At 28.3% G+C, this 21691-nt stretch overlaps 5 protein-coding genes across 5 annotated transcripts; 3 read left to right on the plus strand and 2 right to left on the minus strand.

Annotated features, from left to right (window-relative positions):
• Positions 1-11703: 11703 nt before the first annotated feature.
• Positions 11704-12231, plus strand: Tsp_05008 (conserved hypothetical protein). The gene is made up of 4 exons (XM_003369554.1): positions 11704-11761; positions 11814-11926; positions 11989-12010; positions 12065-12231. The coding sequence occupies exons 1-4, from the start codon at positions 11704-11706 to the stop codon at positions 12229-12231; spliced, it is 360 nt and encodes a 119-aa protein (XP_003369602.1).
• A 3009-nt stretch (positions 12232-15240) lies between these two features.
• Tsp_05009 (calsenilin) lies at positions 15241-16602 on the plus strand. Its single transcript, XM_003369555.1, has 7 exons — positions 15241-15298; positions 15415-15539; positions 15608-15748; positions 16039-16242; positions 16303-16365; positions 16420-16493; positions 16557-16602. The coding sequence occupies exons 1-7, from the start codon at positions 15241-15243 to the stop codon at positions 16600-16602; spliced, it is 711 nt and encodes a 236-aa protein (XP_003369603.1).
• Positions 16603-17327: 725 nt separating this feature from the next.
• Positions 17328-18353, minus strand: Tsp_05010 (putative membrane protein Ycf1). The gene is made up of 2 exons (XM_003369556.1): positions 18194-18353; positions 17328-17488 (listed from the first exon to the last, which is right to left on the minus strand). Exons 1-2 carry the CDS (start codon positions 18351-18353, stop codon positions 17328-17330), a joined length of 321 nt encoding a protein of 106 aa, XP_003369604.1.
• A 9-nt stretch (positions 18354-18362) lies between these two features.
• Tsp_05011 (hypothetical protein) lies at positions 18363-18903 on the minus strand. Its single transcript, XM_003369557.1, has 3 exons — positions 18870-18903; positions 18621-18751; positions 18363-18557 (listed from the first exon to the last, which is right to left on the minus strand). Exons 1-3 carry the CDS (start codon positions 18901-18903, stop codon positions 18363-18365), a joined length of 360 nt encoding a protein of 119 aa, XP_003369605.1.
• Positions 18904-19091: 188 nt separating this feature from the next.
• Positions 19092-19887, plus strand: Tsp_05012 (conserved hypothetical protein). The gene is made up of 3 exons (XM_003369558.1): positions 19092-19256; positions 19379-19453; positions 19744-19887. The coding sequence occupies exons 1-3, from the start codon at positions 19092-19094 to the stop codon at positions 19885-19887; spliced, it is 384 nt and encodes a 127-aa protein (XP_003369606.1).
• The last annotated feature ends 1804 nt before the right edge of the window (positions 19888-21691 follow it).

A 21691-nucleotide genomic window follows, 5' to 3' on the forward strand; every position in this document is an offset into this window, starting at 1 on the left:
CTGGCAAGTAAGCCTTCCATGGCAAGTAAAACAAGTAAACAAATGTAGCACGTAAATTTCTTGATCTCTGATAATTTCTCAGTGAAGATAAATAAATTTTATAAAATCAAAAAAAGTAAATTTATTAAAATCATTTCATCTGAGAAAAACGGATGAAAAATTATATGTATATTTAAAAAAATATTGAAATTTTTAAACAGTTGTTTATACACTGTTGAATTTGGTGCAAATTTTGTTTCTTGAATTGAATTATAATTTTGTAAATATCTAAAATATGATAATCTAAAATTATGCAAAATTATGGTTTGTTAGATCTTTTCATTTTCAATTTTTATTGACAAAAGTGCTTCGGCTATTTGGACGTTTGAAAGAACATTTAACATATACAGCAACTTTTAATTACACTTGGAGATGATTTAGCTCAAAAGGGCTAATCCTATGGCAGTCTGCTTTACCATAAATGTTACGGTCATCGACAAACTGATAAATCAATAAATGAGCAGTTATCAGTTCATTTATATGCAACAAGTAAGCAGCAAATAAGTTCTCATAAGTTGAAGCTTCGTTAGCCTTAAAATTTTGATTTATGATTGATTAATAAGCATTAATTCACTTTAAATTAAAGGAAATTTTCTGGCATTTGAACAACAATAGGAAGATAATTAGCAATCAAAATCAATTTCCATATTTATATTAATGACTCTGTTGCTATAGCTGACAATTTTTCTGCTCAATTTTATCTTATTAAAAATAAAATATGCTTGAGCTGTTTAACAGTCTATATTTTTTCTGATTTTTTCCTTTTTATTTCCAATTATTTTATTTTATTTGCGGTTTGTTTCACGTTTTTCAAATTGCAAAATAATGAAAGGAAATAAAAAAGCAGTACTTTCATTCACTTTAATGAACACTATTTCAAGTTAAAAATTTAACAATTTTGAAAATTCTGCTGATCATTATTCATGTAAAGATATTTGAGATGCACTGACAGAGAAACAGCTACCTCATTTTTTTAAATAAATTTTTGCAATAAATAGTAGGAATATTTTGGATATCTGTAAGCAGTTTAAAAAATTTTCAGATCCTTTTCAGCTTTAATAGGCTTTAAAATGTTAAATTTTGAAAAGATATTTATTTTACATAAAGCAGAATAAACTTTTAATCATATGCACTTTGCTGCCCTTTGAAGAACTTAAAATCAACTTTACGAATTCTATTCATAACTAAAAGGCTAATATTTATAGACATTTTATTTAAAAACTTTAATTGAAAATCGTCATTTCTTCATGTACTTTTAGTACACTAGCTGCACGCTTTTTGTATGCTATTATACAATTACAGCCGGTAGGTTACTGTAAATTTTTGCTATTGTTTTTTCACGTGGCATCTGTTAATTAGTTGAACTTATTATCTTTTGTTTACTCAGTGTATCTAAGTACAAACAAATACTCCTTAATTTTTTCATTGTATTCAATAATTTTTCAATTTAATAATTTTATTTTAAATTTGCATTAATTTTAAATTCATCAAATTCATATTTATATACTGATTGATATTACAATGCAATGTTATATATCTCAGATTAACGATTTTTAAAGCGTTACAGCATATTTTAGGAAGGCAGTATAATTAAAAATCAACATTTTATTTCATATTTTTACTTCAAGTTAAACATTTCAAGCAATTTTTTAATAAAACCAGACAAATAACATCAGCATAGTGACTGTTAAAAATGATTTAAAATGTTTTATTTTTATTTTAAAAATGTTTTAGTGACTTTTTTGAATATTTTGTTAAGTTTTGCCGCAATGACTCAACATTTTTCCCATTACAGTCATTGATGAAAACATCATGTAATGAATAATCACATAAAAATTTAATTTTTGACCAACATTGTTGTTTGAATGTAGGCATGCAAAAAATTCACGCCGATGATGCTTACATAGTCTTCAACACAGCAGATAATTTCATGAACATATTCCTAGCTTCAACGTTTTAAGGAAGAGGATTTTTTTATCTGTTTGAAAAAAATTATACATAAGTGCACAATTCCGCAAAATCTGACAGAAATGAAAAAAAAAACTACTTATGATTCATGTGTTTAAAAGCAATTTATAATCCTTGCTAAGCATTTCTTGTTTACTGCTTCTAATCTAAGGGTAGAGAAAGGAATGAATGCATATTATCGATTACATAAGATTTGGGGTTTGTTCTCTTTGTTAAAGTTTTAAAAATTTTTGTGTCAGAAAGTAATTTTTATATTATATTTTTTTAACTCTCTGTTTTATAATATTACTTACTGTAATATTTTAGTTAATTTTTGTTTAATTTCCTAAAAGAAATTATTAATGAAGCTTGCAGTCTTTAAATCAAACTTTCCTAGCAGTTTGCGAATGACCACAGAAATTATAGAAATGATTAATGTTCACATAATTCAGCTTTAAACTATTTACTCAATATTAATAAAGCATCTAAGCAAAACAGCTTGATTTCTATTACAGCAGTTAATAATCTTAGACCATACGTTTATGTTTAAAGGTCCGTATAATAAACCTTATACAACTTTTAAGTGAACATGAATACTGTTTGAAGAAAGTAGGCGACAGTACTACAACATTTCCAATAAAATCTAATTATAAAAAGCAAAACTTCAATTTTTCAATTTATGAGAAGTCAAATGAGCGATTATCAGGCTACATACTGTATTTTTGCACGTACTTTTTCACATTACATATAATTATTTTTAGTTCTTGCATATCATAAAAATAACAAAAACAACAATAATAATAATGCAGTTAAATCATAAAACATATGCTAATGATAGCAAAACTTCCGCATTTATTTTGATATTTTGTAGGTGTCTTCCATAAATTAACTATTATCTTTTAAAACAACACTTTATTGCAAGAAAGTTAATTTACTAACATTAAAAATATTGATTTGTATTATAACATACCAGTTCATTTATAAATTGCTTAACGTTTTGCAGCAATTACTAAAGCTAGTATGAATTTTACATTTATAATACGAGTTGAATTAAAATTATAAGATATTAGATGAAATGCTAAAGAAATTTAAAATCTACTAAAATTTTATTTACATGTTTGCTGAATGAAATCAAATTTTAAAAAATGTAAAGGCAAATCAAGTGAATATTTTGTATTTCAGTTAATTATATGAAATAGCTGATTAAAATTAAGAAATTATGGTATAATCAGTTCGTTTACTTATTATTTTTAATTTACAGCTAGATAACGCCTGTGCATAACAAAATAATCTATTATTTAATAAATTCATGATATTTATCATGCAAATAATAATGAAGCTTTTTCTTCATGAAGCTCTTACGTTGCGCATACATGATGCACATTTTTTATGAAACAAAATTCAGAAACTGCATAAGCAACTTTCGTTGATGCTTACAAACTGGTTACTTTTTAACTCACTGCGTTAATCTTAAATGATATCAGTTTATGAAATAATTTAGCAACGTTGAACACTGATGTCAACACTAAGAGTGACTGAATGTAATTTAAAATGGCATCGTGGTGACGGTAATGTATAGCTATCTGTTAATGAACTGTTCACTCTATATTATTATTAATTATTAATTATTATTATTATTATTATTTACAATCATCGTGTTGCAAAACTGTCTTTAAAATATTTAATTTAAATAGTAAATTTCTTCTTCAATAATGTAGATTGATGTTCTGTTAAAATAAAAGTAGCTTAATGTTTTCATTGAACTGCAAGTTTACATCCATGTATAACTAATGAATTGCTTACATAATGGATCATCGATTAACACTTTGCTAAATAGATTTATAAGGAAAGCTATTTCACTTTCCTGTGTGCAATTGACATACTTATGCATGAGTTAAAAATAAGATAATTGTATAGTGATGTTAAATCAAAATTTTGATGAATTAATACTTTTAGAATTAGCACGACTGCTACGTACACTGAACAGTTTAATATATAAATTAGAAATTCTTCACGAATTGTTTGATGTTGCTGTTAATATTGTTTAACATGTTTTTATGCTTATTGGAGAATATAATTAAAATTTATTTTTTGAATGCGGAAAATAAGTTGATTATATTATAAATTATGATTGTTTTAGGTCTCTAGGCAGGCCATATAAGCTTTAACAAAGTGGCAGGACAATTTTCAAGTAAAACAGACAATTCTATCAGTAGTAATAATAGTTTTCGAATGATTTTAATGATATTTTTAAAAAATAGTGAACATATCAGTTTGATTTGTTGTTAAAAATGTGTAAAATGGAAATTATAATACGTATAAAAAAAACTGACTGATTGTCTCAAATAGAAGCATCTGTACAATGAAAATGCTTTCGACTGGCGGTGTTTCAATTGATCGCTCCAACGACATCTGTCTATTTCTATCATTATATAATGTTGACAACGACAACCAGTAAATGTTCAAGTCGGCTCAATGATCTTTTCAATAAATGCGTTCAGTTATTCGTTATTCACTAAAGCCAAGCTCGCTGAATAATCATTTCTCTATCTTCTGCTATTGCTTCAATGACCCAAAGCATCCGGGCTAAAGCCGATTGTTTTTTCTTATTGTTTCTGCCGATATAAGCTTTTTTCATTAATCGAAACTTTCATTATTCATCTATGAATCAAGCATGAATGGAAAAAAAATTTTCAAGCGTCACTCAGCTACACTATCAAGAAGTCAGTCAGTAAAGTCAGGTTAGATATTATATTTCATATTTTTCAAAAGCAATGTTGAAATGCTAATAATAATATGTTTCTTTTGTTCTTTTAAATTTATCTAACATCATTATAATGCAAAATCATCAATGCATTTGTTTTGCTTTAATTATTTCAATTTTATTCTATTGTATTAATTAGATAATATCCAATTCTCAATGTTTATAAAGCAAAGATAATTAATTACCATTTAAATGCAATGATAACATCATTTACGTTTAAAGGCTTTATTATGAAAAATTGTGTGTGTGAAAAATGAAATTATTCTATATTCTGCTTTATTTTTAGTAATTAATGCGACTGAATTATACGATAATAATAAATATTCACATATGAAGTTATGAAAGTGGAAACTTAATTAACTCGAAAATAGTGAAATATTATTCAAACCAATGATTTTACGGATTCACAAAATACACTAAATTTTACCAATATACTGCAGCAGGAACTTTTTTTACTTTATTTATAAAAACAATTTATTTAAATGAAGTTTCATAGTTGATTTCTTCGTTTAAAACATATTTTTATTTAAGAAAGTTACAATGCGCAAATTAAATTTTATTCAATGCATTGATTATTTTATTGAATTTTATTACAATTGTTTACAGCGGTTTGCATTTTTTACTTTTTAAATTCATTTTAGAAAAATATTTCATCTCTACATTATTTTACCATTACTTTGAAATATTAAAAATAGTCAAATTTGCATACTATTCACGTTTCTCTTTCTCTTTTCAAAATGATGATTGCTGTACTGTCAAATGAGAGCTTTTGAAAATTTTGAAAAAAAAGTGATAAAACAAAGGAAAATGATAATAATAATAATTTATAACACGTGATTTTTTAAGCGCTTGATCTTACTCAAATTCTTACATAAATATGGATGAAATTCATTTTTGGAAAACTGGCATACAACGTATTAGAGGCCACTAAAAAGTTGTTAAATCTTAATTTTCATTCTTACTAACTACAAAAAATAAATTTTTCATAAATATTCATTATTATTCCAGGCTTATTGTAGCATTGTATGAATCAATCATTGCTATTCCTTATATTAATCAATAATAAAGCTTTTAATGAAAACGATGAACAATCTTGACGTTGCGTATGTATAATATATATATATATATATATGTATATATATATTAATTTACTTAAAAGGAGTGATTTTTATTATCAATAATTTTTTATGAATATTTTTTCATCAAGCAAGTATATTGTTAATTACTGTATTAAACACTTTAAGATAATAAAAGTGGTTTTCAGTTGAAATTTAAAAAGAAGTATAGTTGATTTTAAAAATTGATTTTTGCAAAAGTTTTATTTATACAAATGAATTTCAACAATAATGCATATGACACTATTCATTTAGAATTTTTTCATTTGAAAAACTGAACAATGCATTTCATTATTGCTTTATTTCTTAATGTTTCAAAATATGATTTTACTTATTATTCGAATAAATTTTTAATTTAAATTTACATAAATCCCTCATCTTTTATAATTTTTCTGCCTGTTTACTTCGCATAATTAGTTTGTTGCTGCCACAATGCACAGACGTCAAACATGCAATCACATGATACAGCGAGAAGAAATCCAATAGCTCTTTTCGCTAAATGAACTTATTATTAGTTTAGATGGGTAAGCTAATTTTAACTTATAATATGCACATTAATGCTAAAGAATGTTATCAATGATTTCAGCTTTACATGTAAAATATGTAAATGTTTATTGCTGAAAAATAATTTATTATTTGCAAAGAAATTTGTTCAAATATTGAATTATTAAATTCATATAAAATGCATTTCACAAATATTCAGTTATGAATAATTTATAACGTCTTTTTATTAATTTTTAATGCTAAAAAAATAATTTTAAAACAATGAAAAAACGAAATTACAATTTTACACGTTGTTTAATAAATTTTTTGACTTGAAAACTTTAAATTATCATCAAATATCATCTGCAAAATAAAATTTTAGTACTATAATAGAAAGAGATGCTCTGTGTGACGAATTGGTTCATCAATGTTTAAAAATGGAATTAATATTATAAATAAAAAGCAACATCTTATATTTGAAGAAGAAGCATTACGTTTAATCTGTTAAAATTATCATGCTTTAAAGCCTTTTTTACTGTTATTTTGAAATTTCAATGCCGCAGCGGAATGAACGAGTGCGAGCTTTGCATTTGCATCATCGTTTTAAACACTGGCGTAACAAAGTAGCATTAGTGAACTTAGATTAAGCTAGCTCTGCAAAGCTTAACAATGACAACATAGTTGTTACAACTCCAATTGCTTCTCAAATTTAATTCGTTTAGCAGTCTTTGATTTCGAGACATGAACGCTCTTTTAACTCAACGGAAAATTCATTTTTATTCAAGTATAAAATCAACTATTATTTCACTTCTGTACCAACCTAATGCATGCTATGTGTTAAGATGTTGATGGCGGAGAATGTATGGCTATCACTAAAACATATTTGCCACTGAATTAAAATGTATTTATCTATTTCTAATAATGCCAATTTTATTTTATGCCGTTTTAATTTGTAATTTAATCATGCATTTAAATTTTATCATTTATTTAATACTAAAAATTACGTTAATTTGAAATGTAAAACAGCAAAACATTTTATGAATAAAACTTTGATGATATTGTTATTAAAAATAAGTTTAAATATTTTTTTACGGAAACATGGTCTGTTGTTTTACTTTATATATACTTTTGAAAAAATGTCCATTTTCATCTTAAAAATAAGTATATTTGAACTCTGTTTTTATTTAAATTGAGACTACTTATTAAATAGCCTTTGTTATTGCAATATCTGTCCCTATGATCATCTTTATTTATTTATTGCCATACCAAATCGTATCCTGTATCATGACATATATTTTATTATTATCTTAAATATCATTTTTTAATAAATGTTTCAATAGTTTTCATTTATAATGAATTATGTACGGTGTCTGTCGCTTTCTAGTTTTTTAAAATAGGATTGGCAGTTTGTGTTAATGAAATTATACATTGCGTAAATTTTGAAAACGTATCGTTTAGTGTAAGTATGGCAAACCACAATGTAAATAAACTTTATTATTTTTTTAATCTTTGCAATTAAATAATAGAAGAATTTGATAAAATTAAATGAATTCAGCATGTGAAACGAAAATGAATTTGTAATTAATGTGAATAGCAGGTACAATTTATAAGATACAGTTGTCATGCAAGAAGTTGTATTAAATTTCTTTAAATTCATTCTTATATAAATTTTAATATATGCTTCAAGAAAAGTATGCGATATAATACAGTGAAACTTACATGAAATCAAGCTGTTTAAATAAAATTACATGAAAATGAAATATCGTTGATATTTATAACTAATTTGTCATATAAATTATAATGGCATCATAAAATAAATTTTTGGGTTAGTTATATAGTTATCTTAATTTATAATTTACAATTTTACAAAGTGAAGTTCAATATATACAGAATTCATCACAATACATTACAGTAAAGTGCATTTTTAATTGCCTTCTTAATAGCACATTTTTTAGAAATCATCCTAACATGCTTTTACTTGCGAATCACTTTTCATAAATGCAAACTTTTACCACAGCTGTAAAATATCTGCGTAATTGAGAAATAAATATATCCTGGCAGTTGTACTTTCTTTGAATTATGAAAATTAAATTTTTACATAAGAATTTATGTAACTGTCATTTATGTAACAATAATATTTTGGCCATTTTAATCAAAAAGTAATAAATTCTATGTTAGATTTTAGTAATTCAACGCATCTTAATACCTAACTTGCAAAGAAGCACACAGTAGCAGTTCTCGGTGAGACTTTTTGTAGCAAAATATTAAGCACAAATTTATTAATTCAGGTTGTAAACAAAAAAAACATGAGCATAAAAATAAAAATGCAATTGCAGCTCGTTCCATATTTCACATGCATTTGCATTGTTTTCATTATGTTCTTTTGTTTTAAATAGTAAATAAATAATTAATTAATTAATACAATATAAAAGTAATTACATTTTCTATAAAATTGCATTTGAAACTTCTTTGTTTATGAAACTTTAATATCTTGAATATATTTCAAAGCAAATACACTGAGATTAAATTGCATCGATGAAATTTGAATTTTCATTTGTTTATACTCTTTGCATTCCATTGTTATTTTTCATCGTGAAAAGAATTTGCTTCATTTATAATAATTATAATGTATAGTCAGCTTTTTACTTTTAATTTAGCGTTGCATTTATTACTTACTATTGTATAGATATTGAAAGTAAAAGTGCTATTTTTTCATTGAATGAAATATACAATGCATACTTACTTTACATTCTAAATTCTTTTTATTTTTTATTTTTATAAAGCAAAATGTACTTTTTAGTATGACTGTGATTTCTTAAATTTTATTATTTTGTTCATCTGATAGGGCATGTTTATATATGGTCTAATTTAGTATTAGCTAAATTTTATTTAAGGTAATACTTTTGGGAATTGTTTTGCTTTACATTGATTCTACAGATATAAATATGAATATGTTTGAAATGAAAAGAAATATAATAAATAATGAAATTTTCTTGTCCAAAAAAGTAATTCGGGAATACGATAAAAGAAATCATATGAAACATAAATGTAATATTTTAAATTTCTTGTTTTATAATTTTTTGCATTTATAAAATTTGTCGAAATTTTGAATTTACCGTTGAAGTTTCTTAGATTTATTATAAAAAGAAAAAGTAGTTGCATTTTTAAACTGAAACAAAATTCCAATTTGCAGAACGTTTTACATTTACAAAAAAATTTCATCCGAAATACTAAAGTGAAAACTTTTGAAATATACTGAAAGAATTTATCATTTTTCAAACTTTTGATGAGCTAGTGAAAAAGTTTGCATTTTTCAAAGAAATATTTCAACAATTAAAATATTGTTGTTTACTTCATTAACGCTAAATAATAGCGGTGAATGATTGGAAATCCGATTGCTTAACAATTTTCTCAGCAACTGTTTTATTCCCCCTTTAATTTAGTGCAGCAATTATTAAAAGCTTTATCGTTTTAAAACTGAATGCTAAGTGATATAAAAAATCCGGTAATTTGGTGTTCACCGAATTGAGCTTCCTCGCTGAAACATTTGCCTTTGACAGCTGCCAGTAAAATTGTGACGCGATGAACAACTTGCAATTTTAGTAGTAGCTTAATTTTCATGTTTCAAAGATGACAAAGATAACTTCCAAAGTTTCTCTTGTTATATTATATACTTTATCAAATAACAAACAAACCAATAAAAATGTCATTTTTTCACTCCGAAGAATATTTATTCTTGATCACCACTTTTATTAAAGTATTTTTTTATTTTATTTTATTGCTTTTCTGAAAATTATTAAAGCAACAGCTGCTGTAAATGTACCAATTGAGAAGATTAATGACACATATGGCCATTGCAAAGTGTCATGTGTAGTTCAGTAATGAAAAAAAATTATTTATTTAAATAATTTATTTATTTATGAACTTTTCTTTTTAATACAGTGAACATATTAATCAAGAAAATGATGAAAATTTTTCATGTTTATAGTTGACGAACTCAATATAAAAAAAGATTTAAAGCAATGTGACTGACAGCATTGCATTGAACAGCAGCTACCTATTGCAAATTGCCATTAATAAAAGGCAATTTTAGTTATCAGTTTTAAATATAAAAATGTATATCACACACATTTCTATTATTATCACATGCATCACTCATAAATGAAATTATTCATTTTTTTCAAGCTTCACTTTTAATATAGCTTTATATTAATTTGAAGAAGATATTTCATTATATATTATTTTTTGAGATGCTTTATGCGTGTATATATATATATATATTTATAGCATAGCATATTGTAAATTTATTTTAATATTTTGTGATTTTTGATGTAATTCGATCCAATAACAAGAATATAGTATAAGTTTCTCTTTTTCGTGCTGGATGAAGGAGAATATTTTCAAGTTGGAAGTTGAAAATAATTTTCCAGGAAGTAGAATAGCTTGATTGACGTGCATAAAATACGTGCAATTGGAAAATTGAAAAATTTTAAAAGAATCCTTTGAAAATTTTTATCATTTGCACCAGTAGTAGGCCAGAGGAATTGCTTTGATTTTCAATTTCGAGTATTCAGTTTTTGCTTGCATAGTGGAACGAGAGGGAAAAAATAAAAGTGCTTTTTTTTATTTGCAAAATTAACATTTTTATTTATTATCACCGGGACTTGAAAAAGATAAAAATTCAAGCCGGCTTGTGATTGAAGAATTAGTAAAACACTGCTTTGCTTGCTCAATGTTGAAGATGATCAATGAAAGAAAAGAGGTTTTAAAAATAGAAATTTCAAAAGTTGTCTTAAGTTTTATTTTATTTTATACTTTGCCGAAAAATTGATCGATTCCACCACCAGAATATTTAAAATAAAATCTTATCACTGCTAACATACACTTCAAAACTCATATGCTTGCATTTCTCGTTTTATACTTTCTGTTATACTGGCTTTCTCGAAAAAAATAATACAAATTTCCAAAGTAGAAAAGGCAACAAAAGGTATAAATAAATATATTTGCATTTTTTAAAAAGAAATTAAATTTTTGTTTCAATCAGAACCATGAATTATTTTATTTTCATCTTATTCTTTCTCCGCATTTACATAAATAAATAGATCAATAAGTGCATTTTGAACACAAGCATATTCATTCCCATTCACTTTTCATTGTTCAACTGTGAAAGTTCGAACAAATTTACTGATTAATAAAGACCAGTTAATAAAGCCAGTTTAATGGCCATTCATTAAAGCGGTTTCTTGCTTGGTAGCTTCTTTGTTCTAATGCTAATTGACTTAGTCCGATTATACATCAACAGTAGACAAACAAAGAGAATGCAAATGCATACTACTTACTGTTCAATGAAAATGAATGAAGAAGTTGATGAATGTTGGAAATTTTGAGCTTAATGATGAAACCGTAACACAGGGTTTTTCTGTTCATGATTGCATTAACAATTGAAAATAGTCAATAGATTAGAGCAGTTGGAGGAAAAATTGATCAAGCTGATGATGATTGTTGCATGACTCATCCTCCTTATCCATTCTCTGCAATAAAAGCGATAAAAGATGATAAATTTAAATCACATCCAAGGGTAGATTCTTTATTATTATTATTATTAGTATCATTTATTATTATTATTAATTGACAATGTAGAATGATAGCAATAGTAGTAATGGTAATTTTTCTTCTTTCCTTTCAAACAACGTCCAAATGGTAAAAATTATTCCAGTTGAGAGTGGGGGCGCTGTGAGTGAGGTCGGTCGATGTTCAAGCTTGATTTCAAAGCGTTTGCTTAGCATGTGTCATCACTATCAGCGTATATCTGTCATGCAAAAGCCGCGTACACAAGCGGCGATCAGTCAATTCTGTCCAAGCGTCGCCATTTTTATTGGTTAATAATAAGCAAGCATAACCAGTGTTCTTCATCTCTGTGCTCTGATTGTTTCGATTATAGTAGTCGCGGCAAAATTCTGTCCAATTTGACCACACCCGACAGCAAGCATACTTTAATTGAATAAAAATCAATTATTCTTTCATCTATAATACATCTACAAGTGTTTTTTAAAGAAAAAACAAAACCCACTGTGTGGGGAATATTTATTGATAAATTGATATAAATAATGGCCACTGTAAATATCTCATTCGGCGGAAATGCCACTAAACGGTCAATGTCGATGTTCGCCAAATCAACTTCGCCAAGGATGATTGAACGTCGAGTTACGGCTACATCAGAGATCAGGCGAAAATTTAGTGCATTTTTTCAAAAACGATCCAGAAGATTCAGTAAGTATTTAATGATAATGAAGTGCCAACAATTATTCACTAATTTGCATTTTCCATGTACAAACAGTTTTATTTTATCAGTTTCCACATTTTGATATCTTCTAAAAGGAGAATATCTTGCTAATTAGATATTGTCTATTTATTTAATTGTTTGTCTTGAATGTAAAATTATATATTAGCAAAGGCATGTTCATTTTTATTTTCTGTTTCCAAAGTAAAACATTTTAACAATACTGAATAATGCAAATGGGTTTTTGTATTGATTTTTACCAGAGCTTCGTCTTTTCTATTTTTCTTTTTCTTTTTTATTTTTTTGATAATAAAAAGCACGTCTTTATAACTTTTTAGAATATAAAAAAATCAACCGAAAATAAAATGCTTTATCAATTTTACTTAATTTCAAACTGCCCTGATCAATAATTTGTTTCAGAAAATTTCCCTTTATCTTTTTTGCAAATAACTTCTCAAATTTATTTATTTAAATAAATTTTTCATAATAATGCCATACAAATTTAAAATCAATAAAAAACAATCAGCTTTGACATTAGTAATTTCTATTTTTTAACAGAAAATTATAAATTTCAATTATACAAACAACTGATTTGCAAAAATGAATTTTGTGCTTTTGCAAATTTATATTATTTTAACATATTTGTCTATTTGGAACTGATCTTTCACAATTATTCGATGCTAATTTATGTCTTTCTACACAAATAAATTTTAATTAATTTATGTTTTTATCTTTATGCGCGTAGGAAATAAGACAAACGTCCAATGAAAGAGAGGCAACATGAATTCGAACTTATTATAATTTATTCTACATGAAAAGTTTTCTTCATTTCTTAATAATGCCATGCTTTTCAAATCAAATAATATTTTCAAAAATATATTTTCCCTTACTTCTTACCTGGATTAAAATTTATGAAATATTTTCAAATGTTATATTTTCTGTTTAATTTAAAGGGAAATTTCAATAAATGATAATGTGAAAATACTTTCAGTGATTAAATCCAGTTACATTTTCTATTATTATTTTCACACTAAATGACGTTGTTGAATTTGCAGTTTAATTTGAATTATCTATTCAGAATGTATGATGTTTCTTCGTAATAAGAAAAACACATTTTGCACTACTGTATTTAATTAAATGGATGCTATGAGATTTTTTTAATTTAATATTGTTGCCAATTATGAAAATGTAATAGAATTGATTTGAAATTTAAATGAGTTTCTGTAAGAAAATTATTGGCTAATGATTGCATGCAATTTGCATTTTCAAAAAATACCATGATTACCAATCCTACTGCTGCAGTTTTTTTAGTTTTTCAATTTTAACTTACAGTACAATGACCATTAATATGTTTTTTCACGCAAACACTCACGTATCACGCTTATTAGCTATTTCATTTAAATTCTAAATTATTAGTTAATTAATCCACGTAAAAATAACCTTCTTTTCTAGCTGAATGAAATAGGTGCTCACTATTATAATCAATGTTATTTTTACTTTTTTCAATAAAATTAATATATTATAAAAATCTTTTGCAATTTTGATTTGAAAATTTTTGTTTTTTAGAAATTTGACTTTTCAGTATTATTTTTTATATTTTCAACATTGTATACTCCATTAATATTATGCAATCAAGAATTATTTTAGTTTTTAAAAAATAAATTTGCAGTGCTTTAATCTTTTTTCTAATTAGTTTTTGCTAACAGCATGTTGCACTTTATTAAAAATATGTCTGTGAATTACTGTTCGCTTTAGTTACTCTGAAAGTTGCAGAATGTTCTGAAAACGTTTCATTAGCATTTATTATTCTAAAATAATAAAAAGTAAATCATGTAAATTTTTTCTTTTTAAATTACATTTTATTCAATGATGTTAATTTTAATACTTGATTATATTTTACATCAATCACTGTTGCAAAAAATCAATGAAAATTTTCTCATGATTATGCCTATTATTTAATAAAAGAGATATTGAAATGTTTCAGCCGTTCATAAATTTAATATCTGTGGCTTGTTTATTGATTTTCAATTATATCTTTTGTTCATTTTTTAACTCTATATAAATATATGCTGTTTGCAATGCCTTGATATGTAAGTGATGAATGTTATTTGAAATGAGCCATGTGGTACTAAATATTAATACTTCATTAATAATAATAGTCAAATAAAGTTGTTTATTTTTTTAATTTTTCTTTTTAAGTAATTTTTAATTGTTGTTTTTCAAATTTTTATAAATCATCACTGCAACATATGCCGCAAATTTGTAGCACTTTTAACTAAAATTATTTTGCACTTTACCTTATTAATGTATAGAATTATCAAAGTTATTTATTGAACCTGAAAGTCGTATTTTGCTTTGTAATTTCAAAAGTAGTTTTTTTGAAACCTTATTAACAAATTTTATTAAAAAATCAGCTTAAATTTCAACTTTAAAATCAAACCTGCTTAAATATTTAAAATTCCACTGATACTTTTACAGCAAGCATTTTTTCTATGCAAAAATTTCCAGTAGCAAATGTTACATCGAAGAAGAATTGTTTGATATTAAATTACATGAACGTTTCATAAAACTTTTCAATAAGATGAGTTTCAATTTTTTTATTAAAACAGGCAATGGCAGGCTTTATTGAAACTGCTCTTTCTTCATATACTCGTAAATTTTGTAAAGGAGGTACTACCTTAATTTTTTAAATAAATATTGTGATAATTGCTATGAATGATGTATAACTGTATACATTGAAGAAGAATATATATTTTTCACATTAATATGGAAGATTTTGTTTTTAGCTTTCTCTGCTTCGGACTTGGATCTACCATTATGCACCCACCGAACGTTGGGTATTGAAAATTTAACAGATCTAACTGAGTTCTCACGGAAGGAAGTTCAACTGTTATACAGAGAATTCAAGGAAGTAATTTATATCCTTCTTCATATCTGCAACCAACAATAGCTGAACCAACATGATTAATATTGCTTTAGGAAACACACACAGGTGGAATTTCATTAGAAGATTTTAAACAAATTTTTGCAAAAATGTTTCCCAATGGAGATCCTGCAAAATTTGCTGAACTCATCTTCAACACATTTGAATTGGATAAAAATGGAATTCTTACATTTGATGTAAGAAGTATTTTTTGTACTTTTTTGAAACGGTATAACAAGTAGCACATTTTTATCATCCTTATAGTAAAAAATATCACTTTGTATATTTGATAATTTTATAATTTTTTCTTCTTAACTTTCTTTTTCATAATTTCCAGTATACTTTATTTTGCATTAATGCATTGAAAACCACAAATTATAACTATTTTATTATTGATTTTGAAGGCGTAAAATTTGTTAGAATTTTATTAATTTATCAACAAATCTCTTGTGAGTGCTTAATTTTATTTTCACTGTGTTTTATTCAGGGATTTTTAATTTCATTTTCCATTCTCCTGCGTGGAAATATGGAAGAAAAATTTGCATGGATATTTAAGCTATATGATACTGATAAAGACGGCGTTTTGACTAAACGAGACATCAAAAATGTCGTCAGAAGTGTTTATGACTTTACGTCTAGCCAACAGCAGCCTCCTGTCACTGAAATGGAGATCGATGAACACGCTGATGACGTTTTTAATGTACGAAGAAGTTTTATACGCACAGTTTATTGTTATTTTTTTAACTTTTAGAAAATGGATGGAGATCGAAATGGCATTGTCACTTGCAATGAATTTATAAATTTTTGTAGACGTGTAAGTGTTTTTATTTTTTATTTCATACTATTTTTATGTTTTGCATTTTTCAAGGATGATTTTATATCCCAAAACTTGAAGCGATTCAGTCAAAGTGGTGATGACAATATTCCAAATGCCGGTGAAACGTTGGAAATTTCAATTTAAAATTTTGCATTCCTTTATATTGTTTTCAAAATTTTAATTATGAGAAGCTACTGCCGTTTTGGAATGTTAAAGAATGCTATACCTCCGTGAAAGCAGGATGAAATCAAATTTATTGTACAATTTAAATTCACCCCCAGCAAAATTACTTTCCTGTGATCAAATTGCAAACGTCGTTTTGCGAAATTTTTGACACTCGTAAAAATATTCGCAATTACATCATTTTTCATTTTGTAATAAAAAATTAACAAACAAATACTTGTTATTGTAATGTTTTTCCATTTTTCATCAAGAGTCTATTCAACTCAACAGCACAGTTGGAATCAGCTTATTTCTCTTTGAATTAATTGAAACAACAAACGAGACAAATTACTAATAAGAACACGCAAAGGGCATTTAACTGAACACCACTGCTTCATTTATATCCTGAAAATATCGTACTGCATTATTTCCAATTTTCAATATCTGACATTTCCTTCCCTTTCACATGAAAATCCTCAAAATATTTTGCTTTTTTTTCTCACTTGATGTGGTAAAACTGATGCCGTTATTCCACATTCTGTACGTATACGGTTCTTAAAATCTTCAATTTCGTCCGATTCTTCTCTTGATTTTCAAGTGAACTGATTTTCTCTGACTCACCTGATTTTACCCTCTCGGCGTCATAATATTCTGCTCATGACCAAAGCAAGACAATGTGACGCTTTTGATCACCTAATTCTGTTGCTAACACAGTGTAGTTAAAATGTCTACATTTTCAATCTCCTCTCCAAGCCATTTCTTTCCTGTTCCATAATTTCTCCATAACATCGTTTAACTCAAGCTAACAGTTTCTTTTCCTTTGCTGATACTGTGTTTTCAACTGACAGCAAGTTTGATAGCTTCGCTTCCATCTTCATTTTTGGCATTTTCTCAAGATGTCTCTTCAACCTTTGAATTATCTTCTCAGCATTTCTGGTTGATATTGGATGATAAGTTGCTGAACGAATACTTCGACTTCTCTTTTTTCACGAAAACTTTCTAAACTGATTTGATAAAAAAGACATTCCATTGTTGCTTCTGATGGCTTTCAGCAGTCTGTGCATGGCAAATGTTTTTCGCTCAGTGTCTTTATCAAACTCTCCATTGACTGCGGTTTATTTTGAATGTGCATCCACTAGCACCTGAAAATTGATCCTTTGATATGGGCTTGCAAAATCTACATTCATGCTTAGCCAAGGTAATTCTGCTCATTTCCTGAACTGAGTTGATGCCGACGGAGGAATGTTCTGATTCTATTTGCAAACTCGACAATTTTTATCACTTGCTCAATCTCGACGTTCTTTCCTGGCCACATAGCATAACTTCTGGCTATTCGATTCCTCTGTGAATTGCGTATAATAAATTGAGAACTTCCTTGCACACTCTGGGCGGAATTACGACTCTATTTTTTCCACAATAAGCACTTGATCAGTAAGCTGACCACATAACAATCCATTTGCTTCAGGGGTCAGCGAAGGGATCCCATCCTCATTGCCAATTTTGTGGTTTCTTCATTAAACAACAACAGTTTCAACTCAACAGTGATGTTAGAATTAATTTATTTCTCTTTGAATTATAGACACTAACACATGAGACACATGGCAAACGTAACGTAACGTAATAATAAAACGCACAACGCACATTAACTAGCCCACTCGCTTACTTTCTCTAATTATATCCTGAATACCACTTCCCAGACCTTGTCCTCTCAAATTCATCAGGAATTTGTAAATTCTGACGATTTCTGGTAAGAGGTCTGGTGTTCTTCCGTGGGTTCGTACATCACGTTTCTGACCAGTCTGAATGGTGGAAAATTGCCTCATGTTGATGGCTCAGTGGATGCGGCAGTAGCTTCTTATCATATATGGCGGGGATGGATTTCGTTTCTTCCGCACATCACTTTTTAGTAGAGCTTTTTTTCCATTTTGTATGCCAAGTGTTGATCCACTCGGCAAGTTTCCATGTGAGGTCTTTGCTTTAGTACACTTGTCACGTCCAAATTGGTAGATATTGCACCCTTGCTTGTCCTACACCAAAACAAACTAACTGATAATAACAAGGAACACATTAGATTCAGATTCAGCACATACTTTGGAACATCTCCAGTATTTCACCCGTTTACCGTCATATTTCAATTTGCAAGCCTTGCCTTTATGCACAAAGGACATACCACCGCAACGATTACTGACTTGAAAGACGCAACTTCGGAATATAAGCCATTCTAAGAATAACGGACAGAACAGAAAATGATTCAAACCGTCGAAACGGACGTTGCTTCAAATCTCACATGTAAAGCCGGTCTCACGGATTTTAATCAAATTCTTTTTGCTTGTTCAAACTGGTTAGTTCGAACCGGCTAGCTACCAGAGACATCGCCGTTGTGAGAATAACGAACAAAACAGAAAAAAAATTTTCTTTTACACAAACAAGTGAACAACCAAAGAAAAGAATTTATGTGGATGTGAACAGAGAGATAACAAATAAACATGATTATTCACCGTTTTCAGAATTGCCATGGGTAGTCTGGAATTTTTGCTATGCTATGGACGCTTTTATAAATCATGTTGTTGTCTGACCCATGCAATGAGCCCTTGCTACTGTACAATTACTGTGTACACGGAGCAATCAGAACGAAAGCATGGGCGGCAAATGAAAGACAAATCCATGCTTTATGCCTGCTGATGAAGATAATTAGCAATGATTGTATCACAGCAGAGCATATACAGGTTAGCACAGAAATAAGACAGATAATGGACAACTGTAATGAAGAAAATCTAAACGAAAAACAAATTTTGTTTGGAGTTCAGTTTTTGCGTAACATAATTTGCAAAACGAACATAAATGTCAGCTTCAGCGTACACCTTTTCAGAAACTGCTCCCGCTTTTGTCACCCGAGGCAATGCTAATAACAGCAGATAGCATAGTTATTTATTGTTTCTCTGTTCACACCCACACTTACTCTTTCTTTTGCTGTTTAGGTAGAAGTAAATTTTCTTTTTTTGTTCTGTTCGTTATTCTCGCAATGGCTGATATTTCTGCGCTGCGTCTTGCAGCAAATCGTTGCGGTGATATGTTGTTCTTTGTTCATGAAGGCAGAGCATACAAACTGAAACATACCGATAAAAAAAAGAAATATTGGAAATGTTCCAAGGCATGTCCTGAATGTTAAGAATGTGTTCTTTGATATTAACATATTAGTTTGTTCTGGTGTAGAACAAAGAAGGCTGCGAGGGTGCCATATGGAGAAACCAGGATGTAACAGCTGTGCTCACGCAAAAAGATCGCATCAAAAGATGCCGGGCGGATGAGCACCTGGCACACAAAACGGAGAAGGCGGTTAGAAAAAAGAAATGCTGAAAAAACTAAACCCATCCCTGTCATTTATGACGAAGAAACGTCCGCCGTCTCCGCCGAGCCATCAACATCAGGACGCTTCTTGATTTTTGAATGAGTGAAGTCCACGATGTAAAGCTACCAGGCAGAACGCTTTCCCAGACTTCCTGAACATCGTCAAGGACCCACAAATTCTCGATACATTCAACGAAAGCTGGGGAGGGTTTTATGGTGTGGCAGATTGAATCGACGTACAAATTGGTATTCGCGACGACTAAAGACCTCAGACTACTGGGGGAAATCAAAACTTGGGGCATGGATGGTATATTCAAAGTTGTACTTCAATGATGCTAACACTGTTTAGTATCCATGCCCTTGTAGCAATAAACCAGTGCCAGCCGTTTATTGTTTATGTTCAGGTAAAGACATCACCACTTACGGGTTTCTTTTTTAAGCTTCATTAAAAAAAGCAGCAATTCTGGAAGTCAACCTTAATCCATAATTGATTATTTGTGATTTTGAAACTGCCCTTTTACCTGAAAATCAGGACTACTTCCCGAATACTCAAGCACAGGACCGTTATTTTTACTTCTGCCAAACGGTACATAGGAAAGGTGCATAGTAAGCCGGGCTTAAAATGTGGATACATATCAGAAAATGAAACAAAAAAAATTAAACGCTCCTGGCCACCACTTTCCTCCCTGTACTGCAAGTTCATAAAGATGCCAGTCGGCTTGAAGTAGGCCTTATGCATAATCTGTCAACTTTATTCCATTATTTCATGCTGAAATAAGTGACTGCTGATAGACTGTTGCTTTGGAATGTGTATAATGTTAATATTAGAACTGATAACCACTTGGGAAGTTGACATAATCAGCTCAGCAAAAAAGCGATTTAAAACAAACTCAGGTTTTACAAACTACTCCAACTTCTGGTAGAAGAACAAGGTGTAATTGAAACCTTAAGTGTTCTCAGGAGACGCTACCGTTGGTGACATAAGACGGGTAAGCAGCATTTATGACAAAAAGCAGTGCCGGATTATTCATTATACGGGTAAACACACCAACGGTAGGCTAACGATGGAACAGCTCCTTGAAGCGTTAACGTACACAACGCCAGAGTCGATTTAATGCCGCCTTCCAAGTGTTGGTTTTGTATTATATTTGTAGTATATACTATTATTTCTTTTTTCCTTTTTCATCCTTTCCACTTCGTTAATATCATTCACCGATGTATTGTTTATTGTTGTTGTCGACTTTTCTTTACTGTTGTTGTTGCTGCTGCGGGATAATAAAAAATAACACCATTATTTTACTGACTATTTTTGTGCTGTTTTTGCAAAGCTATTACTATCACATTCGACATAACTTCACTATAGTGCAATAAAATGTAGAATAATGATAAAAATTGGTTTTTGAAAATAATGTTCACTGAAAAGCATAAAACTTCAAAACAACTATGTATTAAAACAACAAAATTTCAATGAATCCGAAACCTTCATGAATTCTGATAAAAATAAATTTCATAACATTTGCAAATAACAAAAATAACGTCACTATTGGAAGGGGGTAAGCCAGCAGCTCTACATAGCAATGAATCATCAACGAGCGTTGAATACTTAGTCAGCGTTGTTTGCTCAGACGTCTATGTGAAGCATGTATGACAATTTTTCTTGCTTCAGGCAAAAATATCACATAGAATATATATATGTTACGCCTGTTATTATTGATAATAGGCAATAAGCATTTGCCTAATATTGAAAAAAACGGCTTACGAGTCACGTTACTGTATGTTGAAATGCTTTTATTAATGATATTTGTATTTATTA

The sequence above is a fragment of the Trichinella spiralis genome, assembly GCF_000181795.1.
Source record: "Trichinella spiralis strain ISS 195 chromosome Unknown Scfld1557, whole genome shotgun sequence".
Lineage (NCBI taxonomy): Eukaryota > Metazoa > Nematoda > Enoplea > Trichinellida > Trichinellidae > Trichinella > Trichinella spiralis.

What these genes read in the sequence shown, in the direction of transcription:
- Tsp_05008 (XM_003369554.1), top strand. Translation starts at nt 11,704, where the DNA reads ATGAAGAAGTTGATGAATGTTGGAAATTTTGAGCTTAATGATGAAACC. An exon ending in TGATGAAACCGTAACACAGG is followed by an intron (nt 11,762 to 11,813) that starts GTTTTTCTGTTC and finishes AATAGATTAGAG; the next exon opens with CAGTTGGAGGAAAAATTGAT. An exon ending in TGATAGCAATAGTAGTAATG is followed by an intron (nt 12,011 to 12,064) that starts GTAATTTTTCTT and finishes AAATTATTCCAG; the next exon opens with TTGAGAGTGGGGGCGCTGTG.
- Tsp_05009 (XM_003369555.1), top strand. Translation starts at nt 15,241, where the DNA reads ATGGCAGGCTTTATTGAAACTGCTCTTTCTTCATATACTCGTAAATTT. An exon ending in TCGATGAACACGCTGATGAC is followed by an intron (nt 16,243 to 16,302) that starts GTTTTTAATGTA and finishes TTTAACTTTTAG; the next exon opens with AAAATGGATGGAGATCGAAA. An exon ending in TTATAAATTTTTGTAGACGT is followed by an intron (nt 16,366 to 16,419) that starts GTAAGTGTTTTT and finishes GCATTTTTCAAG; the next exon opens with GATGATTTTATATCCCAAAA.
- Tsp_05010 (XM_003369556.1), bottom strand. Translation starts at nt 18,353, where the DNA reads ATGAGGCAATTTTCCACCATTCAGACTGGTCAGAAACGTGATGTACGA. An exon ending in TCAGGATATAATTAGAGAAA is followed by an intron (nt 17,489 to 18,193) that starts GTAAGCGAGTGG and finishes GTATTCGTTCAG; the next exon opens with CAACTTATCATCCAATATCA.
- Tsp_05011 (XM_003369557.1), bottom strand. Translation starts at nt 18,903, where the DNA reads ATGTCTCTGGTAGCTAGCCGGTTCGAACTAACCA. An exon ending in TAGCCGGTTCGAACTAACCA is followed by an intron (nt 18,752 to 18,869) that starts GTTTGAACAAGC and finishes CGTTATTCTTAG; the next exon opens with AATGGCTTATATTCCGAAGT. An exon ending in AATACTGGAGATGTTCCAAA is followed by an intron (nt 18,558 to 18,620) that starts GTATGTGCTGAA and finishes GTTTTGGTGTAG; the next exon opens with GACAAGCAAGGGTGCAATAT.
- Tsp_05012 (XM_003369558.1), top strand. Translation starts at nt 19,092, where the DNA reads ATGTTGTTGTCTGACCCATGCAATGAGCCCTTGCTACTGTACAATTAC. An exon ending in TCACAGCAGAGCATATACAG is followed by an intron (nt 19,257 to 19,378) that starts GTTAGCACAGAA and finishes CATAAATGTCAG; the next exon opens with CTTCAGCGTACACCTTTTCA. An exon ending in TAATAACAGCAGATAGCATA is followed by an intron (nt 19,454 to 19,743) that starts GTTATTTATTGT and finishes GTTCTGGTGTAG; the next exon opens with AACAAAGAAGGCTGCGAGGG.